The sequence below is a fragment of the Chiloscyllium punctatum genome, chromosome 1, assembly GCF_047496795.1.
Source record: "Chiloscyllium punctatum isolate Juve2018m chromosome 1, sChiPun1.3, whole genome shotgun sequence".
NCBI lineage: Eukaryota > Metazoa > Chordata > Chondrichthyes > Orectolobiformes > Hemiscylliidae > Chiloscyllium > Chiloscyllium punctatum.
This window is the reverse complement of record NC_092739.1, coordinates 44,625,691-44,648,684: the sequence shown is the minus strand read 5'-3', so window position 1 is coordinate 44,648,684 and position 22,994 is coordinate 44,625,691. Positions and strand designations below refer to the sequence as shown.

General features: G+C 41.5%; 2 protein-coding genes across 4 annotated transcripts in view; one reads left to right on the top strand and one right to left on the bottom strand.

Annotated features, from left to right (window-relative positions):
- Positions 1-971: 971 nt before the first annotated feature.
- ostc (oligosaccharyltransferase complex subunit) lies at positions 972-12,207 on the bottom strand. The gene is made up of 4 exons (XM_072554064.1): positions 12,017-12,207; positions 5,661-5,754; positions 4,851-5,048; positions 972-1,131 (listed from the first exon to the last, which is right to left on the bottom strand). The coding sequence occupies exons 1-4, from the start codon at positions 12,153-12,155 to the stop codon at positions 1,113-1,115; spliced, it is 450 nt and encodes a 149-aa protein (XP_072410165.1). The 5' UTR covers positions 12,156-12,207; the 3' UTR covers positions 972-1,112.
- Positions 12,208-21,270: 9,063 nt separating this feature from the next.
- LOC140459481 (vesicle-associated membrane protein 8) overlaps positions 21,271-22,994 on the top strand; it is a 41,172-nt gene continuing 39,448 nt past the window's right edge. For all 3 annotated transcript variants that reach the window (XM_072553795.1, XM_072553847.1, XM_072553936.1), the window contains exon 1: positions 21,271-21,413. In XM_072553795.1, the coding sequence (XP_072409896.1) occupies positions 21,411-21,413 (3 nt within the window). In that variant the 5' untranslated portion in view covers positions 21,271-21,410. The remainder of the gene's footprint in view (positions 21,414-22,994) is intronic.

The following is a 22,994-nucleotide window of genomic DNA, read 5'->3' as shown; positions in this document are numbered from 1 at the left end:
GCATTTCCATTCATTCATAAAATCACGTTTTTGTAGTACATTTTGTTATTACAAGATAAACTAAATTAAAACATCCTTTCCAATCCATTACTGCTTCCTAATGTTCTTCAATTATCAGCCCCATTCTACAAGCAGCATTTAGACCTGTTTCTATATCAAAAGCTACCTGAAGTAGTAATATTGTACCCTACTCAGAACAATGCCATACCTTCCCTCGTGTCTCCATAACTCACTTGAAACTATGGAAAGATTATAATATTAATCCACTCTTAATAACAGACTCTTGGACCTGAATAGATTGCAGAACATCAAACAGTTTCCTCCACTAGCACATACCTTTTAAATACATATTAAGTAGGGCCACTACCCCCTTTAAGAAATTTACTATCAAAACAGCGCTTCTGTGAAATTGCATGTATGTATAAGAACTGTCAAAACCGGTAATAGTAAATGAAATCTCATGACCCAACTGCGAGAGATCAATCTAATATCCTCTATACTTTTACTTAGTACATGTAAAAGTTCTCACTTCTTTGGATTATACAGGTCTAGTTTTTGTTTTACTAACATTACTAACTTAAAATGCAAAAGGACTAATACCTTATGCAAGCTTGGACAGAACAGACATGCTAATCCCATTAAGAACAACAGCCAGCATTTAAAAAGTGCTTAGACCATCTCTTGCTTCCCAAGGACAGACAGCATGCAAACTTGTGTGTACAATAGATACAACTATGTGACACCATAGTGCTAAAATTTTAATGGATGCAAGAACTGTGTATAAAGTGGCTACTATAAAACTGTACTTCGGTTTCCATCGCCATCTCGAACTGTGCTACTGCAGATGTTCAATAAAGAAGCTATTTTCACCACTCCCTTATCTCAGTCCTTATTCAACACAAGCCCACATCGGTATCATTATTTTGAAATTGAAAAGAGTTGTATGAACTAATAAATGATACATAAAGATATTTAACACAAGTCTTGTAAAAAATTTATTTCTGTTCTTCACAAATTCTCTTTTGTTTTCAAATTACACCATGCCACTTTTTACAGCTTTCGGTTGGCCAGCTTCATTCAGGAATTCTGGCTTTGATGCTTCCAAGTTGACATTAACCCATCAAGTAACCCCTGAAAAAAAATTCAGATTTTTATAAAAACATTACAATATTACAACAACTTTAACTATTCCCTTTTCAAGAAAATGAGCTCAGGTTTCTATAGATCAAAACTAATAGAGAGATGCAGATGTTCACCATGAAACAAATTATGATTTGATTCAAATAAAAGCAAAACATTGCAGATAATGTAAATCTGCAGCAGTACAGAATACTGGAGAGACTCTGTAGATCTGGCAACATCTGTGAAGACAGAAATAGAATTAACCTTGTGAGTCTAATATGACACTTGTTCAAAACAGCTTCAGGGTCATATCAGATTCAAAACATTCAACTCTTTCTCTCTCCATAGATGCTGCCAGACTTGCTGAGTTTCTCCAGCATTTTGTATGTTTGTGTAAGATTTGATGCGATTTCCAGTACATTAATCAGACACTGTGGTAGTGGGTAGAACGACAGAACTTCACCAATTAGCAAAGCTTCCGCCTCCACAAAGCAGTGAGCGGATAAAAGGGCAAGTCCATGAGGAAGCAGTGTAAGACACAGAGGGTTCACAGCCAACTGACTATAGTCTTAATAAAATTATAGTGCGACAGAACAGGGATTTCAAGCACCTCAGCAAATACATGTAGTAAGAATCTCCAGGTGCTTAAGCTCAAGGCCAGGATCTCAGCTTGAGTAGCAACTGGAGTCACTGGACTGTCAGGGAGGATAATGGTTTCCTGGACTCTATATTCCAGGATTGTATATTCGACACACAGGTAATAAATTAGCACAGTCGGTGAGTGACCATCTGGAAATGTTGAAAGAAGCGGTTATACAGGAATCTACAAGGCATGTGCCATTTTAAACAGGTACTTCATATTAATGACTGCCAATACTCTGAAGGACTACAGACCAGATCATGGTACTTATGGGAAAATGTCTGTGCTTTTGGGGAGAGGAGGAGAGAAAGGAGTGGGAAAGAGAATAGCAAAGTATAGAAATTAAGTTGTAATAGGCAAATCCATAATTAGAGCAAAAGACTGAGACATCATTGAGAGTCCCGCATTATGTTATCTGCCTTGCAGAATAGTCAAGTGGGTTTAATATTCAGTGTAAAGGATGTAATGTCTTCAGAAAAGATACAGGGTGGGAAAAAAGCAAAGCAGAGGGAGTGCTGATTCGGGAAGACATCGCAGTGCTGGAAAGAGAGATGTCCTTCAAGGGACAGAGTCCCTGTTAAGAGTTAAGAAAAAAAATGGTAAAATTGTGCTGAGGATGTTCGATAGGTCTCCAAGAGAAAGGACCCCTGCTACATATAAATAACTTGAATCTTGGAATACTGACTAAAATATAAAAAAAACATTGCTGGTGATACCAAACATGGACGAATGGCAAAGTGCAGATGATACAAATTGCCTGCGACAGGTCACACATAACCATGCAGAAAGGACAGACAAGTGGCAGATGGAATTCAATGCAGAGATATATTAGGTGATTTATTTTTGGCAGGTGGGCTACGAAGAATTGATAAGGACTTACCAGCCCAGTTCTAAAAAATGTGCAGGAACAGAGGAAAGTGGACAAGACACCTTCAAAGATTGATGCACATGATATATTGCGAGAAGCAAAGCATGTGGGACTTCAATCTTCATAAATACAGATAGTTACTACAAAAGCAGAAAAGTAATGCTAAACCTTTGCGAAGCAATGGTTAAGCCATGACGAGTACACTGCATCCACTTCTGGCCAACACTCTTTAGGAAACAAGTGAAGGTCATTGACTGGTTACAGAAGGGTTTTACCAGAATAGTTCCAGTGATGAGAGATTTTATTTACTTGGGTTGGTGGTGGTTTAACCTGAGGATCATCACATTGTACAGGATCTTGGTTAGGCCACTTCTGGAATACTACATGCAATTCTGGTCTCCTTCTTATCGGAACGGTGTTGTGAAACTTGAAAGGGTTCAGGTAAGATTTACAAGGATGATGCCAGGGTTGGAGGATTTGAGCTATAGGGAGAGGCTGAATAGGCGGGGGCTGTTTTTGCTGGAGAGTCGGAAGCTGAGGAGTGACCTTATAAAGTTTTATAAAATCATGAGGGGCATGGATGGGATAAATAGAAAAGTCTTTTCCCTGGGGCAGGGGAGTCCAGAACTAGAGAGCATAGGTTTGAGCGAGAGGAGAAAGATATAAAAAGAGACCTATGGGGTAACTTTTTTATGCAGAGGGTGGTGTATGTATGGAATGTGCTGCCAGAGGAAGTGGTGGAAGCTGATTCAATTGCAACATTTAAAAGGTATCTGGATGGGTATATGAATAGGAAGGGTTTGGAGGGATATGGGTCAGGTACTGGCAAATGGTTGGTATATCTGGTCAGCATGGACGAGTTGAATCGAAGGGTTTGTTTCCGAGATGTACATCTCTATAACTCTATGACTATGACCTCAGGGGAGGGGAGAGGTTGAGAAGAGAGTCATTGATGATCTTCTCAACTGGAGTGCAGGAATCAAACCACACTGTTGGCATCACTCTGTATCGCAACCCAGCCATCCAGCCAACTAAGCTAACCAAACCCCAAGGATTTCTTTATGAAACAAGTTACTGAGGACAGCTACCCATTCACCAACTTGATCAGGAACAGTTCTCAGACTCATCTACACTTCTGAAGTATTTCCCACTAAACACAAGAGCATATGTAAACATTCTTACTGAAGCTCAATGCCTCTGACCATCACTTCTTAGAAAATGAGGTGGAATAAAGAAGGGGTGATCAAGTGTGAGAATCTCAAAATACACAACAAACATAGATCACATTTTATTCGTGGCCATACCACTATATCCATCCTAGTCACTCCCAGCCTTGAGGTGAAGCCAGCACAGTCAGGAGACTTGGTGCTGGATCAGACTGGGTTGGAAAGACTTGTTATTCTGAACTTTTTAATTCTTTATTTTTCTAATTTATTCCTTTTTTTTACCTAAATAGAGAAATGAAGACCTTTGACAAAGCAGCTGGAAAACTGAACTTTTAACTTGTGTTGCCCAAAGAGGTTTGTTGTACCACATAGTTCTTTTAAGATTTAAATATGTGCAGCTTAAAGGAACATTGACTGCACATGGCCTGTTTGTTCCTGTGCTTGCCTGCTCTTTTTTTGCACTAGAAGCAATGCAAGAACAGTGTGCTATGGCAGTCATTAAAGACTATTGAAGTAAAGTTTTCAAATCAATTCTCCCACTTCCTGTGCTACATGTCAGCTACTGCATGGAGAGAAGGGCTCACCTCCCACAGCAGTATATTGACAATGATTTATTTAAATAGAATATCCTGACTTTCTTTAGAGTGCTTGAAATCCCAAATAAGAACATGGGGCAATGTGAAAATTAGTGAAGTCTCCCCAGACCGAATATTAATTGGGTCCTACAAATCACCCCAAATGGAAATCTGCAAATTGCCTGGTCAGTGTAAGGTTAATTAAAGAACTTATTAATTGATGCTTGCCATATACAACTCCACTTGGCTAACTTCATTGATTGTATTATTAAGTATCATTACAGTAGAATCAAGACATACTTCCAAAAACGATGTTACAGGTAACCAAATAGGCTAACCCTCTTATTTGGCCGATTTTCCTTGAACATTATTAAATTCTAAATTTAAAAAATTTAAAATATGCTCAGACAAAATAAGGATACATAGTGGCATGCTTCATTCAAAATAAAGATGATACTAGATCAGCATTTGATACTTACGGCAGTTTCATTCTCATGAAGACTCTAGCCATGAAGAAGCTCAACAGGACACTGACAAAACCAATGAACAATAGTAGAAACCTATTCAGCTTTGGAATGTTGGGAGCATTTGAGCGATCCAAGATTATGAACCCTAGCCCTCCCATTGTAAACAGAAAACTGGAGGCAAGACCTTCCATAATGTACTGTCCATTGACTCTGAAAAGATGAAGTGAGAGAACATTATTAGATCTATTATACAATGTCTCCAAAATGAGAAAAGTATGCAAACAAATCACCACAAACACGGGAGTTAATCTTAGATAGACTTAGATCTGAGAGATAATTTTATCTGTTAAGCGTCAGACACACACACTTCCCATTTTGATGATTTTTTGATTACAAATCACAAAAAAGGTTAATTTATCTTAATAATGATAATACTGTTTCATGCTCCATAACAGGCTCAATGCATCAAAAAAAACTGGGACACTTGAAAAAACAACAGAAAAAGATGTTTTTTGGAGTGTATGAGCAGACAGGATGGCCAGACATTCTTATTTTCCTCATTGATCCAGTGCATCTGTCATTAATGCTCTCATATTCCAAACAAAAAAAAAGTGCATGGGTTCGATTCCTGGGCACTGCAGGTCAATGCACTCTTAGTCTAGAGAAAAAATGCAACAGCTCTGCAAATTGGGACAGGAGCGTAGATCAGAATACAGCTCAATTCTGATGCCACTAATCCAAAATAACCTACTGACACAAAGCTAGCTAACATTAAACAAATGATAGCAAAAAAATAAGGCTGCAATAACAACGCAGATATACCTGTATGCTAAGAAGGCTACAGGCCTCTGGTGGCCATGTTCATCTGTCATTGATCCCACACTTGGAGGCTCCACAATGACATCATAAATGATACCTAATAAAGCAGCAAATATCTTTTAAACCTACAGCAAAGAATCTAAATACGTTTGCATATTTAAAAACGAAAACAGCATTGGGAGAAAATGTCGATATTTAATCATAAGACTAAGAGCATTCAAGATGATTATGGCTGATCTCCTAATTCTCAATTCCACTTCTGCCTTTTCGTGATATTCCCTCAGTTCCCTTACTGGTTAAAAATGTCTTAGCCACAACAACCTGCTGTGGCAAAGAATCCCAGAGATTCACTATCCTGAAAGAAGAAATTCTTCCTTATCTCAATATGAAATACATGACCCGTTATTCAGAGACTCTGGTACTGAACTCTCTCACACAGGGGAACCACCTTGACAAGTTTCTAGGGTGCTTTTGGAGCTGGGTTCATTCAGATGAAACAACTGTAGCAAAACATCCTTTCATATTTCATTCCTCTTGATTTCCCATTTGTTTTCCTATTCACTTGTTATATCTGCATACTGACTTTACGGATTCATTTACCAGGACATTCAGATCGCTCTATACCTTAAAGGTCCCTCAGTAATCTCTCCATTTATGTAACATGCTGTTTCTCTCTCTTTTTTGCCAAAATGGAGAAGTTTATTGGTGAGTCCAGGATGGTGATGAGCATCCTGAGGTAGGAAGGTGGTCAGTGAGCAGCTATGGCCCACATTAAACCAATAACATAGGGAGAAAGAGGGATGTGACCTAGCAGTCAGGATTTAGGGGACTCAGTAGAAAATAAGCAAGCAGAATCTTAAGATTACTCCTACTGTCACATGCAAGTGAATACAAGAAAAGGAGGATAAGATTGTCGGAGAATGCATTGCTAGGATATTAGTGCAGTAAGGAAGGCATTGAATACTTGGGTCATTGAGACTAGTGCTGGAGGACATGGGAGCTACGAAGTCCAGCTGATTTACACCTGAATAGAGTTGAAATTAAATTTGTTGCTGGACATTTTGCTAGTTTAAGCTAGTTGAGCAGAGTGACAGGGACACTCCAGTACATGCAGTTGAGACAATATCAGAAATGAAAATTAGATGCAGAAAGTTAGTGGGTGAGTCTGGAGGGATCAGAAAACAAAGGCTGGGGATTTAAAAAAATAGCAGTGCTCAAGGGTATGTACATCAGTGGAAGGAAGTATAGCAAAATAAGGCAATCAAGCTGAGGGCACAGATAGAAGCGAGGCAGCATGATATCAAAATCATGTCAGAAATAGGGCCTGAAGGGGGACTGGGATCACATTTCAGTGTGCCCGCTTACAGAGCTTTCAGACCAGAGAGATGGAGGGTGATAAAAGATAGGAAAAGGGTAATTTTGGTCAAAGAAACACATACAGCTGTGAGGAATGGTGATATGGTAGAAGGATAAACAAATAAAATTATTTGAATTGAGCCGAGTAACACACTGGGAGTCACACTGCCAACAGGATACTGTAGTTGAAAAGTGTGGTGCTGGAGAAACACAGCAGGCCAGGCAGCATCCGAGGAGCAGGAGAATAGACGTTTCGGGCATAAGCCCTTCTTCAGGAATGAGTCCTCACTTTCTCCTACCAGGATACTGTAGACCCCCCCAAAGAGTCAGAGAGAGAGAGAGAGAGAGAGACAGAAGAGCAAATACATGGCAAACATCTGAGAAATGAAAAAACAATAGGAAAGCAAAACTAGAGGAGTTTAATTACCCTCATATTAACTTGGATAGTTTCAGTGTGATAGGAATTGAGTAGAATTATGAGGTGCATTCAGAAGAATTGTTTTTGGTCAGTATTCAGCAAGTCCAACAAGGGAGGGAAAAAATATGGATTCGTTTTAGGAAATGAAGCTGGAAAGGCAGAGGAGTGGCACTGATTATAATTCAGTTAGTTTTAACATAATTAAGGGAAAAGACAAATATCAATTAAGAGCTCCAAATTGGAGCAAAGCCAATTTTACTTAGCCAGAGATTCAAAGTGGATTGAAAGAGTTACTTGAAGATAAATCAATATCTGAGCAGTGGGAAGCATTCAATGGGTTCAACGTAAATGTGCTCCCAGAAAGTGGGACAGCCACCTCTATAAATTATCAAGGAACATACAGGGTAAGGCAGACGAAAAGCAAAGATTAGTTCTGTGTTGAACATAGTGGAATTGTGCAGGGGTGTACGCTGGGACCTAATCTATTCACATTATATATTAACAATCTGGACAAAGAAACGGAGGGCATTGCTGCTAAGTTTGTAGGTGACATGATGATATGTGGAGGAGCACATAGTGTGAGGAAGCAGGGAGGCCACAGAAGGAAAACCAAAAGAACTGCGATGCTGTCAATCTGATACAAAAAGAGAAGTTGCTGGAAAAGATCAGGTCTGGCAGCATCTGTGAAGAAAAATCAGAGGTAATGTTTAAGGCCGGGTGAGCTTTCATCAGAACTGTTCTGAGGAAAGGTTACCAAATCTAAAACATTAACTCTAATTTCTCTTCACAGACGCTGCCAGACCTGCTGAGCTATTTCAGGCTGCAGAAGGACATGGACAGGCTAGGAAAGTGGGCAAAGAAGTGGCAGATGCAATATAATGTGGGAAAATGTGAGGGTATGCACTTTGGTAGGAAGAATAGAAGTATAGACTATTTTCTAAACGAGGAAAGGCTTTGGAAATCTAAAGCACAAAGTAACTTGGAAGTCCTCGTTCAAGATTCTCTTAAGATTAACATGCAGGTTCAGCCCCTGAACGAATTTGAGGGAGTGAATCCAATGATGCGACTGCTTCTGGTCTTATGATTTATAACCTTTAAATGTTACCGCCCTATCTACCTTCAATTTGAAAGTAAGCTATTATAGTCAAATTAGCAGCTACCACCAACTAACGAATGTACCTACAATGTCACCTTTTTGTACTGAGCTTTTTGTACTGATTTTGGACTTTGAGTTATCCAATGCTATTCCCATGGTGTCTCCAAATTCTAAATACTCACTCTAGCTGTATATCTCTCACAATCCATATTACATAGAAGGAAGTGCTGGATGTCTTGAAATGCATAAAAGTGGATAAATCCCCAGGACCTGATCAGGTGTACCTGAGAACTCTGTGGGAAGCTAGAGAAGTGATTGCTGGGCCCATTATTGAGATATTTGTATCATCGATAGTCACAGGTATGGTGCCGGAAGACTGGAGGTTGGCTAACTATTTAAGAAAGGTGGTAAGGACAAGACAGGGAACTATCAACCAATGAGCCTGGCATCGATGGTGGGCATTTTGTTGGCAGGAATCCCGAGGGACAGGATTTACATGTATTTGGAAAAGCAAGGATTGATTAGGGGTAGTCAACATAGTTTTGTCCTTGGGAAATCATGTCTCACGAACTTGATTAAGTTTTTTGAAGTAGTAACAAAGAGGATTGATGAGGGCAGAGCAGCAGATGTGATTGATATGGACTTCAGTAAGGAGTTTGACAAGGTTCCCCATGTGAGATTCATTAGCAAGGTTAGATCTCAAGGAATACAGGGAGAACTAGCCATTTGGATACAGAACTGACTCAAATGTAGAAGACAGAGGATGGTGCTGGAAGGCTGTTTTCAGACTGGAGGCCTGTGACTAGTGGACTGCCACATGGACCGGTGCTGGGTACACTACTTTTTATCATTTATATAAATGACTTGGATGCGAGCATAAGAGGTGTAGTTAGTAAGTTTGCAGATGACACCAAAATTGGAGGTGTTGTGGACAACGAAGAAGGTTACCTCGGATTTCAACGGGATTTGATCAGATGGGCCAATAGGTTGAGAAGTGGCAGACGGAGTTTAGTTTAGATAAATGCGAGGAGCTGCATTTTGGGAAAGCAAATCTTAGCAGGACATATATACACTTAATGGTAATATCCTAGGGAGTGTTGCTGAACAAAGAGACCTTGGAGTGCAGTTTCATAGCTCCTTGAAAGTAGAGTTGCAGGTAGATGAGATAGTGAAGGCAGCATTTGATATGCTTTCCTTTGTTGCTCAGAGGAAAGAGTACAGGAGTTGGGAGGTCATATTGTGGCTGTATAGGACATTGGTTAGGCAACTTTTGGAACATTGCATGCAAATCTTTACAAGGATGTTGCCAGGTTTGAAGGATTTGAGGTATGGGAGAGGCTGCATAGGCTGGGGCTGTTTTCGCTGGAGAGTCGGAGGCTGAGGAGTGACCTTATACAGGTTTATCCTATCCATGTGGGGCATGGATAGGATAAATAGACAAGGTTTATTTTCCCCCTGCTGTGGGGAAGTCCAGAACTAGAAGGCATAGGTTTAGGGTGAGAAGGGAAAGACATAAAAGAGACCTATGGGGCAACGTTTTCACACAGAGGGTAGTGCGTGTATGGAATGAGCTACTAGAGGAAGTGATGGAGGCTAGTACAATTGCAACATTTAAAAGGCATCTGGATGGGTATATGAATAGGAAGGGTTTGGAGGGACAGGGGCCAGGTACTGGCAGGGGGGACTAGGTTGGGTTGGGATATCTGGTCAGCATGCACAAGTTGGACCAAAGGGTTTGTTTCCATGCTGTACATCTTTATGACTCTATGATATCTCCTTCGTGATTATGTGAAATTGCACTTGACAATAAGTCTAGTGCAAATAGAAGGCAACCCCTGACAAGTGCAAAGTGATACATATGCAGAAATCAAACAAGGCTAATGAATTTCCAATTAATGGAGAATATGAAGGGTTGCAATGGAAATTAAGGACTTCAGAGTCAATGTCTATAAATCAGGCCAATAAGTTGGTTAAGACCATCACCTGCAAGCCACTCACTATCCTTACTTGGAAATATGACTCTTATTTCACTTGGCCATGGAATTCCCTCTTTAACAGCACTGTGCGTCTACCTATAGCACATGGATTGCAGCAGTTCAAGACAGCAACTCACTGCCACTTTAAGGGCAACTAGGGACAGATAATAAACATGGCCCAGCCAGTGACACCCACATCCCCCTAATGAACAAAAAAAAAGTTTACATATATAGCCAAGATAAGAATTGCCTGGCAATGCTGAAGCTGTATAAATCAATCATTATTTAGGCAACACACTGTGTGCATGTCTGGTCACTTCATTTCAAAAAGGGTGAAATTCACCAGAGGTTGCAGAGGATATTTACAAAGCTGTTGCCAGGACTTTAGAATGATAGTTGTGGGGGGAAATGTTGAAGAGGCAGGAGCTGATCTCTTTGGAACAGAAGATGCTGAGGAGAGATTTGATTGAAACGTTCAAATCTGAAGGGGGCCTGCATAAAATGGACGGGAAAGGGCCTGTTTACTTTAGCAAAGAGATCAGTGTCTAGGGGACACAGGTTTCAAGTGATTCATAGAACAATTATGAGGATGATGATTTTCTTTCACCCAGAGTGATAGTAGATTCTGAAAATGGTAAACCTCAATTCATTGAAAAGATCCAGGGACCTAGGTTTGATTCCAGCCTCAGGCAACTGGTTGTGTAGTTTGCACATTCTCCCCACGTCTGCCTGTTTTTCCTCCGGGTGTTTCAGTTTCCTCCCACACTCCAAACATGTTTAGGTGTTTAATTGCCCATAGTGTTCAGGGGTGTGCAGATTAGGTGCATTAGTAATGAGAAACGTAGGGTTAAAGGGTAGGTGATGGGTCTGGAAGGTATACCCAGAGGGTTGGTGTGGACTTGTTGGGCCAAATGGCCAGTTCCACATTGTAGGGATTCTCCGATTTTCTGTCTCAGTTTAAAACCCAAGTGCTGCAACCTGGACCAAATGAGGGAAAGTGTCATTACATTAAGTGGCCTATTTTTTCAGCACAAATAACGTTAGGTCAAGCGGCCCTTTTCTGGGCCACAAACACTTTATAGTTTGGAATTCCCATATTATACTCCAATCCTTGCTATCCTTTTTGCACACACCTTACAGCCTCTGCTCAACTGATTTGGAGATGCCAGTGGTGGACTGGGGTGTACAAAGTTAAAACTCACACAACACCAGGTGATAGTCCAACAGGTTTATTTGGAATTCCTGTTGGACTATAACCTGGTGTTGTGTGATTTTTTTTTAAACTCTGCTCAAACTGAAGTTCCCTAATCAGGTTTGTTCATCAGCAAACAGAAGTTTAAAGTTTGACCCTGTAAACAAGAGTCAAGATTGGACTAACTCAAAGTGAGACGCCCTCCTTCAAGAGTAAGTCTGCCCGGTGTCTCAGGGAGGTCTCAGGCCGGGGTCTGGGAGCTGGTTGCTGGGGAGACGGTACCGGGGAGGGAGGGGGTGGGTGGGTCGGTCACTCACTCACCGCCGGTGATGAGGAAATAGGAGATGATGACCAGGGCGTAGACGGTCATGGCGGACGGCATGTGAAGCCACCCCGGCTTCTTGAGCTTCACATTGGGACATTCCAACACCGCGAAAGGCAGCGCGAACACCGCCTCCATCTCCAGGCACTGACCTCCCTGCAGCGCAACGTGGCCCGGAAACCCCGACGGTCAACTTCCGGTCTGCGTCGCCTGCCTACCCACCCACACGCGCGGCCCCGCCCACCCACACGCGCGGCCCCGCCCCTTTCCTGGGCCCGTCACGTGACCCGCGCCCAGCCGGCGCCGTGGGGTTGATGATGTCACAAAGAGTGTTGCCACTGCGCGCTTGTTACATGAGGCTCTGGAACAGCTTCGTTTCCAGGACGTCCCAAAGAGCCTCACAGTCGGTGCAGTTACTCTGGGACTATCCTTTACCAGACATGTAGAATTGTTCAAGAAACAGAAAAGGTTTTTTTTCCCCCGGGGGGGTGAGGCAGTCCAGAGCTAGCGGGTGAGAGAGGAAAGATTTAAAAGGGACCTAATGGGCAACTTTTTCACGTAGAGGGTGGTGTGTGTATGGAATGAGGTGCCAGAGGAAGTGTATAATTACAGTTAAAAGCATCTGGATGGGTTTATGAATAGGAAGGGTTTAGAGGGATATGGGCCAAATGCTGGCAATTGGGACTAAATTGGTTTAGGATATCTGATCTGTACAGATGGGTTAGACTGAAGGGCCTGTTTCCATGCTGTACATCTCTCACTTGAACCTGCCCCCACCTTCCCTCTCTTCCCCTTACACAATTACTAACTCCGTCTGTGTTAGGAATTTTACATTCCTACCTTACCACTAATTTCTTCCACCTCCTTGATTTGGCCACCATATCTTTTCGGTTAGCTGAATTATTGGACAGCTGGTTCGCAGTGCAAAGTGATACCAATAGCATGGGTTCCATTTGCCTGCACACAGAGGTCATCATGAAGGCCCCTTCTTCTCAGGCCTTGACTGAGGTCTGATGAGCTTCAGGTTAACTCATCTGTCTTTGATGAGAGAGCAGCTTTGTGGTCCATGTGTATCATGTACCTCTATCCCCACATATAATAATATTGATGAATGACCAGATAATTTTTCTTGTGATGTTGGGCCATGAGATCTTGGCATAGGCAGATAGGTGGTGGCTTTCACACCCACAGTATTTTACAGAAGTTGTACACCAACCCAACCCATAAACTCTGCTGCTCTTTCCACAATTGCTGTCAGACCTGTTAAGTATTTTCAGTAGTTTCTGCCTGTTTAAAATTTCTGTCACCCATGGTGACTTGCTTTTGGTTGTTTATGAGAGGAGTCAGGATGACTAGAACAAGATTAAATATGAAAAGTTCAGTTCACACTCTCCATGGAATTTAATTTGCCACCTGGTCCACTATGTCATTTTGAAGTTTATCAGTATCCTCCTTCCAAATATGTCACTGTGAGTTTTGAAGTCATGCCATGTGCATGACCAAGGTGCAGGTCATTCACAAATATTAACAAAACACTCTGAGAAATTTCAGTGTATATCTTTTTCCAGTCAAAAGAATAACCAACTGTTGACCGGTATTAAGTGTTATTTTTAAAGTACATTAGATTAAGAATAAAAATATTCACAGATTGGCTGCACAGCAACATTTGGACAAAGTCACTTCCCACACAAGCTGTTGGCACTGGGGTTTCTTCCTGGATAAGGAATGACTGACTGTATGATTATTGTTGTTATTTGGAGGCAGTCTTGTTAGATTGTAGATCCTCCTTTAAGAGTTCTTGGGTTGCTTCTTTTTGCAACCTTTCACTTGAGTAATGAGGTATCCCAGCTTGCTATAAATCCCCAAACATTAGGGCACCAGTGCCAAACAATCCAGATTTTGCTGATAGCTATTATAACTTTAGCCAAAAGTTGAAGAAGGGTCACTGGACGCAAAACATTAACACAGTTTTCTATCACCGATACCTGCTCAGTTTCATCAGAAATTTCTGTTTTTGTTTCTAATTTCTGGCATCCATAGTTCTTTGTTTTATTTTAAATATTGTAAAGTAATTTAGTCATACACCTAAAGATATGGCCAGATATAAAGTAGTGTCTTACTACACTTTTGTTTTCAGCACTAATATTGTCAGCCTTCACCAGTTACTTTTCTTTGCCAGTTGTTTTCTTCAATGAAAACAAAACATTTTGCATTTCTCAAAATTCTATTGTAATCAGACTAAAATGGATTATTTGCGTTTGGGAATCAGCACTGATCGATCTGCTAAGGCCTCTTTTGACAAGATATTAATAATTAATTTCTAGGTTTCAATGTTAATGTATTTATCCAATATCCAATAGCTATGTTGAGCAAATAACTGCAAGGGAATGGTGAGAGATTATCTCGAGTAAACACTGAGTTCTGAGATTGCTGTCTAGGCTATGAACATGATAATGTTTGAATGTCAAATTAAGTTACTTTTTTTTAATCTGTTGGAAATTCAGTTTGAGCTAATTAAAATGTTTAAATTAATTGTAATCATAAGGACACAAAATGAGCCTGTCACAGGCATCCGACTTGATTATTTAAATGTACTGAAATAGTTTTCAAAACAGTTAATCAATGAAACAGTAAAACCTTAACATTGGCAAGGAATAAGCAATGAGAAAACACAGCAAGGAGGTTAATTACTCCTGTGAGATATTGAATTCTAGGTCCCTTTGCTAACTCACACACAACCAATCATCCCAGCACCCACAAACAAAGCTGCATTAGGGCATTATTTCAAAATGCCACCACACACTGCAGCACAAAGGAACTACAAAGAGCAGAAATCACCCATACTGTGTTTTCAAGAAGAACGGGTACCCAATGAACGCAGTCTGCCGATTTCTCAGCCACAAACCCAAATAAGCAGACAAAACACACCCAGAAACCCTAGCCACTTTATCCTACATCAAAGACATCTCTGAAATGACTGCCAGACTGCTCAGACCCCTTGGCATCAAGGTAGCCCACAAACCCATCAACACACTAAAACCGCAGCTAATGAACATAAAAGACCCTATTCAGACAACAAGCAAAATGAAGGTCAATTACAAAATACCGTGCAAGGACTGTAACAAACGCTACACAGGACAAACAGGCAGAAAACTAGCCAGCAGGAAGCATGAACATCAACAAAAAGATATGACTCAGTATCACTAATATCCTTACATACAGATGAGGAAAAACACCACTTTGACTGGGACAATGCATCCACCCTAGGATAAGCCAAGCAGAGATACGCATGAGAATTCCTAGAAGCATGGCATTCCAACTGGAACTCTTATCAACAAACACATCGATTTGGACCCCATTTACCATCCTCCAAGTAAAAGCATCAGAAATAACATCACCAAACATCGAAAGAACCTTAAATACATAAATAGAAAGCAGGACATAACACCAGCGCTTCACTGGAGGCTCACTGATAACATCACCTAGTATGGTGACAAAACATCTGAAACTGAACCTTTCAGCTCAGCGAGCAAACTCACATCCAAAAAATAAATTTCTTGTCAGGCAGATGTCAATGTTTTACTGTCCTGGAACAGTTTGACTAGGAGTGTGGCTAGCTCAGGAGGACTTAAGTTAGTACTATTTCTGGAATGTTGCCCATATTCTTGGCAGTATTCAATGTCTTCAGCCCTTTCTTGATGTCATGTGGAATGAATTGAATTGGTTGATGACTGGCATCTATGATGCTGGGTCTTCTGGAAAAGGCTGAGATGGATGATCCAATCTGCACCCCAGGCTGAAGGTGGGTGCCAATGAGTAATGATGCTGCTCCTTTAACAACATTATGCTGTCCTTGGCTTTTTCTCAGAGAGGTAGGAAAAGCAGCAATTCCGAAAGGTCTGGGTTTGATGGGTTTTAGGGCCAGTTTGATTATAGCTAACAGATACTACCTCAGGTAAAAGGCTTTCAAGTTTAAAAAAACACTTGTACAATGAAAGAGGAGTGGCCAGTTTTCCCAGCTCAGCTTTACTCTGGTTTTGGTTTGGTTTTAACAGTCTGGCTGTCAGTCAGTTTTGAGGCTGCTATTCCAGGAAATAGCTACATGGAAGAAGGTGTTCCATGATGAATCTCTCTGCCATCTCTCTCTCTCTCTCTCTCTCTCCTGTAAGAACATGTGTTTGATTTTACCTTTCTTGCCAAGGGGTGTTATGTGAATTGTTGCAAATATTTGGAACAGCACCATTAAGTTGGGATAATCTGTTGGATCAAGTTATTCTGTATTCTGTTCTCTTGATTGTGCTTCATTGGGTAATCTTGTAACTAAATGTTGTTTTGTTTATACTAAGTGGTTTGACCACCTGCATCTCTCCTGGAATATCCACTTTACACCTGCTTAAAATAACTAACAAAGTTAAGGTATGGGCTACTTTCTTGAAATGGTTTGAGGGGGTCTGGCCTAGTCCATAACAAATTTAATTTGCATCAATGAGCTGTGCTTTCTCATTATCAAGGGTGGGCGTGTTTGTGAAGCCTCCAATTCCCGTTAGATTTTAATTGTTCATGACCAATCATGACTGGATGTGACAGGACTGCAGAGCTTCAATTTTTCTCTATTTTTCTCTTTCTGTGTCTTTGCAGATTGCCTCTATTCTTCAATCTTACTCCAATAGTAATGTGCTGAAAATGTGTTGCTGGAAAAGCGCAGCAGGTCAGGCAGCATCCAAGGAACAGGAGAATCGATGTTTCGGGCATAAGCCCTTCTTCAGGAATAAGGGCTAATGCCCGAAACGTCGATTCTCCTGTTCCTTGGATGCTGCCTGACCTGCTGCGCTTTTCCAGCAACACATTTTCAGCTCTGATCTCCAGCATCTGCAGTCCTCACTTTCTCCCCAATAGTAATGTGCCCTACTGTCCTCTTTGTTTTTCTTATAGCTGTAGTAACCTGTGTATTTTTTATTTCAGAGTTGAAAAGTGTGGTGCTGGAAAAGCGCAGCAGGCCAGGCAGCATCCGAGGTGCAGGAGAATCGACGTTTCGGGCATAAGCCCTTATTTCAGTTTTGTAATCAGCTGTGTAACCAAGATGGTGCTAGAGAATGGTGACTTGTACATTTTTCACTGTACTCTGGTATTCCTATACTTGAGTACACATGACAATAAATTCTAATTTGAATTTTTAGTGATCTGTGCATATGTACTCCCTGATTCTATTGCTTCTTTGCCATGTTGATAGTTTTTATTTCCAAGGAGAATGTGGTCTCTTTATTCCACTTAGCCCATTGCTGCTGGAACCGAGTGACTTGGTAGGGCAGTTAAGATTGAAACCACTGAAGTGGGTCTGGACTCTCAGGTCTGACCAGATAAGGATGGCAAATTGCCTTTCCTCAAGACATTATTGTGCCAGATTTGCTCACAACAATCAACAGAAGTTACTTGGTCACCGTCAGATTAGCTTTTAATTGCAGATTTTTATTGACTCAGATGTCACCATCTGGTTAGGTGGATTGGCCATGCTAAATTGCTCATAGTGTCCAGGGATGTGGAGGCTAGGTGGATTAGTCATGGGGAATGCAGAGTTACAGGGAAAGGGTGGGAGGGTGTTTGGGTGGATGCCCTTTGGAGGGGCAGTGTGGATTTGGTGGGCCGAAGGGCCAAATTCCATACTGTAGAGATTCTGTGATTCTAACCATAACTTCTTTTTCATACCTTCAATTCTAATCAGCCCTTGCTACAGGCACTGTTTAGGCCTATTTACCTCTGAATAAGTGTAGCATATTCAGAACAATGTGGTGCTGGAAAAGCCCTTCTGAAGGGCTTTTGCCCGAAACATCGATTTTCCTGCTCCTCGGATGCTGCCTGACCTGCTGTGCTTTTCCAGCACCACTCTTATTTAAACTCTGGTTTCCAGCATCTGCAGTCCTCACTTTTGCCTATTCAGAACTATACCAACTCCTCATCCTATCTCCGTGAAAGATTATAATATTAATCAGCCCTTACTAACCATCTTTTGGACCTGACTAGATTACAGGACACCAAACATTTTGCCCAATCAGTATGGACTTGTTAAATATCTCTTAACTGGGCCATTATCTCTTTAAGAAACTGTCAAAACAGGGTTTATGTGAAATTGCATGAATGAGTGAAACTCACACCTGCAAATATTAAACAAAAGCTCACCACCCAGCTCAGTAATCTGTTTAATATGCTTTTTTTCTTTTATTAAGTACAGGTATGCTTTCAGTCTTATTTAGAGCATATAGGCCTAGGTTTTTTAACTAACATCTACCAATTTAGAAGACAAAAGGATTAACATCTCTTAATTGTGCGAGCAGACCAGACAGACACCCTTAATCTTATCGGGCGTAACAACCAGCATTTAGCACGTGTTTTAACCCATCTCCTGTCTCTGAGGACAGAAGCCCCTCAAACCTTTGTGTACTAAAGATTAAACAGTGTAACACTATAGTAATGGAATGTTAATGTATGTAAAAACTATGTATAAAGAGGTTATTGTAAGAATGTATTCCTGGATTCTATTGCTGCCTCAAACTTGTGCTACTTGTGGTTTCTGAATAAAGAGGCTATTTCACCGCTCACTATTTCAGTCATTATTTGAACTCGATCCCACACTCCCATCATGCATATATATCATGCATTCATCAAATCTTTATATGTACTTATATATAACAATATACATAAATTCAAGAACCAATTTGACCTAATCTGAGGGATTAAGCTAATTTCCCAGAATGCATACAATGATAATACTGAGACAAGGGGCAATTCTCATTGTTCACAGCATCCTTCTCTTTTGTCAAGAACAGATTACAGCAACAGAGATTTGCACATCAAAAGACCTCCCTTCCTGGTTCAACAACCCATACAGTTTCCCTTTCTAAAACAATAATACCAAGAGAGACACCAGACAAGGATCTCACTCAACTACAGTCAGATATAATATTTTCATGATTGCGGCATCTACTCAAAAGAGTTTAAATTTTCTGAAATAAAATAATCTCAGTAACAAACACAACATTGGACAAACAGCACACAAACCAACAGCCACTCTCAGACAACAACTCACCAGAACGAAGGACCTGATACCCAGCATGAGCAAAACCAATGTAGTGTACAAAATCCCATGCAAGGACTGCACAAAACATTACATAGGACAAACAGGAAGACAGCTAACGATCCGCATCCATGAACACCAACTAGCCACGAAACAACATGACCAGCTATCCTTAGTAGCCACACACGCAGATGACAAGCAACATGAATTCGACTGAAAACTAGTCACCAGGATACATGAACATCAACTAGACCCCCTCTTACTAGCATCTTTACATACAAATAAGGAAGGACACCACGTCGACCGGGGCAATACGTCCATCCTAGAACAAGACAAACAGAGGCACGTGCAAGAATTCCTTGAAGCATGGCACTCCAACCAGAACTCGATCAGCAAACACAGTGACTTGGATCCTATTTACACCCCCTGAGAAAAAGAACAGGAAATGGCATCACCACAGAAAATGACATCACCAACCCAAGGAAACCTAAACACATAAATAAAAAGCAGACCATACCACCAGTGCTTCACCAGAGGCTCACTGATGATGTTACCTGGTATGGTGATAAAACATCTGAAAATGAACCTTCCAGCTCAGCGATTAAACTTACATCCAGAATCATGTATATGCCTTGACTATCAAATCTTTCCTGTGCCCCCTCCCCTCAACCATTTGACTTATTGTAAACTGGTGACTATACCAATATTCACATCATGAATCTTACAGGAATGACGTCATTATGTTTTTTTCTTGTGAAGTCTGTATTTTTTTCATTTTGCTTTCTTTCCTAGTTGCATGGTGAGGAGAAGCCGACCAGGATTACTCCTGATGCTGGTGGTGTCATTGCTGTCATTTGTCAGAGGTTCAAGCTGGGGTGCTTACATGGCGTGTTGAAGGTTGGCAATTGGCAAGTGGAGGAAGGAGAGGCAAGTTGTAGATAGGCGAAGTGACCTTCAGAAAGCTGACAAAAGGGAAGACCTGCTTTGAACAGCACACCTGGAACTCTGATCAATCTCACTGATCAAAAACCTTCCCAGCCTTTAGATTCACTGAAGAAACTCTCCCTCTTGTGATCCTGAAAAAATGCATCCTGGCTGGGAAATCCAGAACTGAAGAATTCAACAGGACGCTATCAGCTCGTTGAATATTTTAACCACAGCTGTACAGATGGTCATGGTCAGCCCTGGCCTTGTCAAAGTTGCAGGACGATGTCAGGATCTCCATCTGATTCCGTGTCACTTGGAGGGGATTCAATTCCCGGACTTGTCCCAAACCAGTGCTTCCCTCCAACCCCCACCCCCGCCCCCCACCTCCGACCTGGAAAACTATCGTCTCCTCTCCCTGGCTATGTATTTAGCAATCGACAAATTGTCAGCTGAAATTTCCATTCATGTTGGTGGACGGCAAGACTGCAGCTCAGACTTTGTGGAGTAAAGCTCCACTGGTCAGAACTGAGAAATGCCGGGGGTGAGGAAGTGGGGGGGGGGGGGGGGTGGATTTCATGCCATAGGAAAGACACAGTTCCTATACCGTCAGAGTATTTGATAAAGCCCAATCTACATTTGGACACCGATGCACCCCATCTGATGACGAATCCGTACTTAAAGGCTAAATGCTTTGTGTAGATATGTTTAACTGACTTGCTGCTTTTGTTCTTAATTCACATGTCCATCATTTGTGGGTTTTCTCCCCCACTTGTCCTAGCATTATTTGCATTAGGGCTGAGAAGAAACGTTTACCCTCTGACTTTTGTCATGAGTTTCTTGACTCTGCAAGCAATTCCCACTAATACCATTATCTCATCTGAACTCGAGAATAATCTGCAACTGCCTATTTACTTTTCCAACTCGGCTGTAGAATCTGTATTTCTTTGTCCCCTCCGTCCCCTCAATCGGAAAGTGAACTTGCTCAGGGCTTTCTGTTTGGCTGGGGATTTTGATGGTGAGTGGAAGTCACAACAGAATAAAGAACTATTTTGAACAGGCTGGACCACAACCAGGAGAACCAGCAGAAACCATCCTCTGAGGGAGGGAGTCGGGGTGTAGACCTGTTCAGAAACCTGTCAGGTATTGTAAACACCTGCAGAACAGGAAGAACATCACCTGTTGCTATGGTTTCACTCAGTAACAGGCAATACCTGTACCTATGTTCTGTGAGCTGCAGTGGAAGGAGGAGGGGAAAACATCTAACGTCGGCTCTGTCTACAGGCTGGCCCTTCGATGAAAATTCTGTTATCCATCTGTTAAATATTTACCAGCCGTTTCAACATTTTCTCTTTCATTACCCTCATCGGCCAAAAGCAGGAGCAGTTCCACCACCAACAATGGTAAGCTTTGGGTTTTTTAATCCAAATTTCCAATTTCTGCACATATCTACTTTGTTAATACCAGTGTACCCATGACTTTAAATATAACGCGTACAGAAGATTTAACGAAAAGTGTGAAGCAGCAGGTGGGGAACCTGGGAAAGATACGTGTACAGTAAGCCGAAAAGACTGCAGACTTTGGCCTTACTTTAGTTTCCCTCAAGATTCGGGAAAACATATTTTTCCGCAAGTATTTACCATGTATGAAGAGAATCATTGTAAAATTAGTAAAAGCACCTTGCCCAAAATATCTGCTAATTCCTTGTAAAAAAATACGTTCAGCAAAAACTTAGCTGAGAAAATGTGGCTGTTTGTAGCTTGGCTACAACTTAAAATCCCTCTACCCCTCCCTAACTGAAGCATTAATGGCTCCTTATAGTTTAGCTATTATACCAACTGAATCACAATTTATTTTGTAGAATCCCTACAGTGTGGAAACAGGCCCTTCAGCCAAACAAGTCCATACCGACCCTACAAAGAGTAACCCACCCAGACCCATTCCCCATTATCCTACATTTACCCCTGACTAATGCACCTAACCTACACATCCCTGAACACTATGGACAATTTAGCGTGACCAATCCACCTGAGCTGCACATCTTTGTGACTGTGGGAGGAAACCGGAGCACCCGGAGGAAACCCATTCAGACACGGGGAGAATGTGCAAACACAGACAGTTTCCCAAGGCTGGAATTGAACCCGGGGGCCTGGCGCTCTGAGACAGCAGTGCTAACTACTGAGCCACCCCTGCTATGATGCAATAAGTATCAAACACAACAATTGTTATTACTTTGCCTTTGGACTCAGAGTTGTCATCTTTATCCAGATTTGACCCCCTTTGCTTTCCTCTTTACCTGACATTGCTGTTTTATATTGGTTGTGACCCCACTCTCAACAATAGCCTTTAATGACTTTGTCCAAATGACCATTCCAAGTGAGAAGCTGTGTCAATGCTAGTAGGATCTCCTTTAACCCTGAGTCTGGTTTCACCCGAATTTCCCACATATTTTTCAGCAAGAATTATTAATGATCAGGAGAAGGCTCTGTGGATAATTTGTTTTTCATTACCCACCCTGGGGACTTTGGTCCCATTCAGAGTGCCTCCCTACTCCCAAACAATGCCAGCTGAGACAAGTTGGATGAGCACAGACTGCCGAGTAATGGTATAGAACCGTTCCAGGTGTCTGATCAAGCATCTCAGAACAGGCTGAAGTTATTGTAAAGGCAGAGGGAAGTCAGTGGGGGTAATGTTTATTTCTTTGTGATGAATCCAACTTCCTGTAAACTGTATGGATCTCTCAAAAGTATCTGTTGAAAGTCATAGAGTCATAGAGATGTGCAGCATGGAAACAGACCCTTCGGTCCAACCCGTCAATGCCAACCAGATATCCCAACCCAATCTAGTCCCACCTGCCAGCACCCGGCCCATATCCCTCCAAACCCTTCCTATTCATATACCCATCCAAATGCCTCTTAAATGTTGCAATTGTACCAGCCTCCACCACTTCCTCTGGCAGCTCATTCCATACACGTATCACCCTC